Here is a 3,414-nt window from a genome sequence, read left to right as displayed (position 1 = left end):
TTGATCATGTGCCTATTACGCAACATCCGCCTTTTGACCGCGGAGGGCCGGAGGCTCGCGCAAAACAGCGCTCTGTTGCTGGAGAACTGCTAAACACGAGGGCCGCTGTAAAATGCGGCCGCTGTGACATGCAGCGGCCCTTTGTGACAGGCCGCTGCACAGCCGCTGCACGCTGCAGCGCAAGTGAAGGGCCGCCGAGGGGCCGCTGCAGATCTTATGTCAGCAGCGGCCCCGATCAGCGGCCCTGAGGTATGGCCGTTGCACACTGCCGCTGGGCCGCTGAGGGCCGCTGTCCAGCGGCTGGCGGCCGTTGTGACATGTTTGGTTGGGCCGCTGCCAATGTGTGATTTGGAGTTTAAAGTTCATAATTCATGGACTCTCGGATTTCACAGTGTAAATTATACTGTATTATATACTATTGAACACTCCAACAGAGCACTGGAAGTATCATTCGCACACATGGTAATGTTTTATCTGAGTGGCTGTGTCAGCGGCTGTGGCCGCGGCCATGCGGCCCTGCAGCGGCCATTTGACGTGGCCCCCAAATCATGATGTAATTCAAAATTTAGGCCAAGATTGATTTGCGAGGCTGACTTCAAGTTTGGAGTTCTTACCCGGGCCGGGCAGTAAGTACTTAACAATGAAATGTATCATTATGTATGCCCCAAGTTGACGTGTCCACTGCCAACTATCTGACCTCGTCAAGACACACCAAACAAAGCTTTGCAACAAAGTTGAGGATGTCATTTATACCACTGGGCTCCCATTATTACACGATTAAAAATAACTATATGCGCATTCCGTCCCCCTTTCTGCTGAGTTCTTAGCGTCTCGATTAGCGCCGCGTTTACTTGTCGCCGGGCGCGAGCGCGTCGTACGCGGGGCAAAGGGCGTTCCACGCTGGCGGCTGTGTCGTGGTGATGTGGGGGGTGTCTTCGGCAAACACGACGGCAAGGCCACTGCACGCACACATGAGTTAAGACGGTGGAGGAGTAGAAAGGAAACGCACATGTCAAGATGGAAGTCGATGTGGCTGAAATCACGGTGGTCAGCGATGGAGTGGTAGAATGAGCGGGATACTCACCAGTGCAAGAACCACGGGCCCGCGTTGTCGGTAACGAACCGGAACGTCACGTTGTCGCTGCAAGATGGGTCAGTGCATGCATTTACGAGGGGACAAGCGACCTACGTGACGTCCAGACCGGTGTTGACGACATCGCGAATGGGCTGGGGCAATCAGTCACGGCGCGGGCAGTGAAACAGCGCGACTCACAGGATTGATGAAGTTGTACGTCGAGCTCCCGGCACTGCGGATCACGTGGAAGTTGTGCTGCATCCCGCGTCAGCCGGCGATCGTTTGTACAAAACGGGAAATCTACTCACTCCGTGCAAATGGATCGGGTGCGGCGCGCCGATAGACCCGCCGGGGATCGACACCTCGACGACCTTGTTTGGCGGGAGGACGTACACCGAGCCTGGCGGGAGCAGGGAGGTCGCGGTTTGTGCGCCGCTCAAGATTTGAAGAAGCACCGGTGCGGTCGGGGGTGTGAAGCTCTGTCATGGTGTCATTAGATCGAAGGAGACGATATACTCGCAAACATACAGCGCCGTTGACGGTGAACTGGAAGGTCGTGAAGTCGAGCGCGATCTGGAGGTTGATCTTGACATCAGCGCCGCCGGGGAATGGCAAGCCGGGAACTAGTGGGATAACGCTGAGCGGGTGCAGGTTCTGCTCCACGAGCGGCGTGACGCTGGTTGGCGGAGTCGCCGGCACGGCCGGATCAGCGACTGGCGCGCCGACATATCGGAGGATCGCGCTGTTGATGCCGTTGGCGAAGCCGAGAGTGCCAGCGTTTGGCTGGGCGCGGATCCAGTAGTTGTTCACGGGCTGGTCGGCCTTCAAAACGAAAGAGTAGCGCTGACCCGCGTAGATCTGGATAGAGTCGACGGTGTATGGGAAGTGACTGCGATCTGGTGAGGGAGAAGTCTGCCAATAAGGGAGGAGCGTACTTGACGCTGTCGACTTCGATGACCTTCATCGTGTGGCTGTCGATCGAGAAGACCCAGTTGGGATCGCACGACAGCGAGGCGAGGCGGAAGCGGTAGCGCACGTTCTTCTTGACGGTGATAACTGCTAATTGGGATGTGGGCTAGAGAAAGTATAAGCTCCGGCGCAAACGACGAAAAGTAGCGTACTCCGCCGGCATAGCGCCCCAGACCGTTGATCAGGGTTGAAATCAGAGTCTGAAAAGTCCGCTCAACACATGATATGGTGATGGATGTGCGGAACGTACCGGAGGAACGGCGAGCGCCGGGGCGGGATCATGATACCTTGACGAGAATATAAAACTCTTGCAACAGGGAATGAAATAAAAACCCACCAGTCGATCAAAGTGATGATAGTATCGTCGTTGTCAACATCATACAACAGACGGTGGGGATCGAACGGGTCGTAGACGACCATTACACCACGCAACCCGTCGCAGTACTGGCGGGCCAGATGGCTGTGGTACCAGAAGGTACCTTGTGCTCGTTAGTCAACCGCAGGCCGTGAGAGGAGGGGGGTCTAAGAACGTACCGGCCTGATTGGCGGTGGGAAACGAGTACAAGAAGGAGTGGTTCGTCGTGATCGGGCACTGAGTGACGAAAGACGGGCTGGCGCATCATCAACGTCTATGCTGCGGCGGTAGAGCAAGGAGAGATGAACTTACCCATCGGCCCACGAGAAGCCGTTGTCCTGGAAGAAGCCATGCCAATGAATGCTCGTGGACTTGAGCATGCTCGCGTCGGTGAGCTGGTCGATGACGTTCAGATTGTAAGTCTGGCCCTTGGTGGCCTTGAGCGTCGGCCCGGGCAGCAGCCCATTCGCAAGCACAGCGTTCCGCGAGAAGCCGTCCGGTGCGACGACGCCGTTTACGATGTGCTGGATGCGCATGAGTTATCTGTAGCGCGGTACAAGGAAAAACACCAACCAAGTCGGCGGTGGGGCCGATCATGACTGCCTTTACGGCGAGCGGAAGAGCGAGGAGGGCGATGTTGGAGAGCATCGTCAGACAAGACCTGGGATGCAAGTAGAGACCACCGTTTTGAAGAGAGACTTTTTATGTGGGGGGTCGGCCCAAGCCCATCTACGTCAGCAATGGGCCAACAGTTGCAATTGACTACTGAAACCAATCAGTTGACAGGCAGAATTGACTCGCATATCCTTACACGAGCAGGAACATAGCAGGGCCCGGATCCGCATACGATTTAGACTAACAGCGTCGCCACAGCCGGGCTGCCAACGACTCATGCCGCATCGCATCAATCAGCAGTTTGACGGATGGTGGTTCAATTCCTGCGGGTCAATCTCCGACGCCAACGCGCACTATTGCCCAAAATGGCAACATACAGCGCATTGATGCAGCGCCATTT

General features: G+C 56.1%; 1 protein-coding gene across 1 annotated transcript; it reads right to left on the bottom strand.

Moving 5' to 3' along the window:
• Nucleotides 1–847: 847 nt before the first annotated feature.
• Nucleotides 848–3,047, bottom strand: MIND_00572300 (Laccase 3; the record flags this gene model as incomplete). Its single annotated transcript, XM_037362488.1, has 14 exons — nt 848–959; nt 1,010–1,033; nt 1,085–1,141; nt 1,190–1,227; nt 1,274–1,330; nt 1,384–1,554; nt 1,604–1,964; nt 2,011–2,150; nt 2,197–2,244; nt 2,295–2,331; nt 2,382–2,523; nt 2,579–2,655; nt 2,712–2,923; nt 2,973–3,047. 14 exons carry the CDS (start codon nt 3,045–3,047, stop codon nt 848–850), a joined length of 1,551 nt encoding a protein of 516 aa, XP_037220409.1.
• Nucleotides 3,048–3,414: the final 367 nt, after the last annotated feature.

The sequence above is a fragment of the Mycena indigotica genome (assembly GCF_014461135.1).
Source record: "Mycena indigotica strain 171206Taipei chromosome Unknown Mind.scaff0005, whole genome shotgun sequence".
NCBI classification, from domain to species: Eukaryota; Fungi; Basidiomycota; class Agaricomycetes; order Agaricales; family Mycenaceae; genus Mycena; species Mycena indigotica.
The sequence above is the reverse complement of the archived record's forward strand: the minus strand, read 5'-3'. Positions and strand labels throughout refer to the sequence as shown.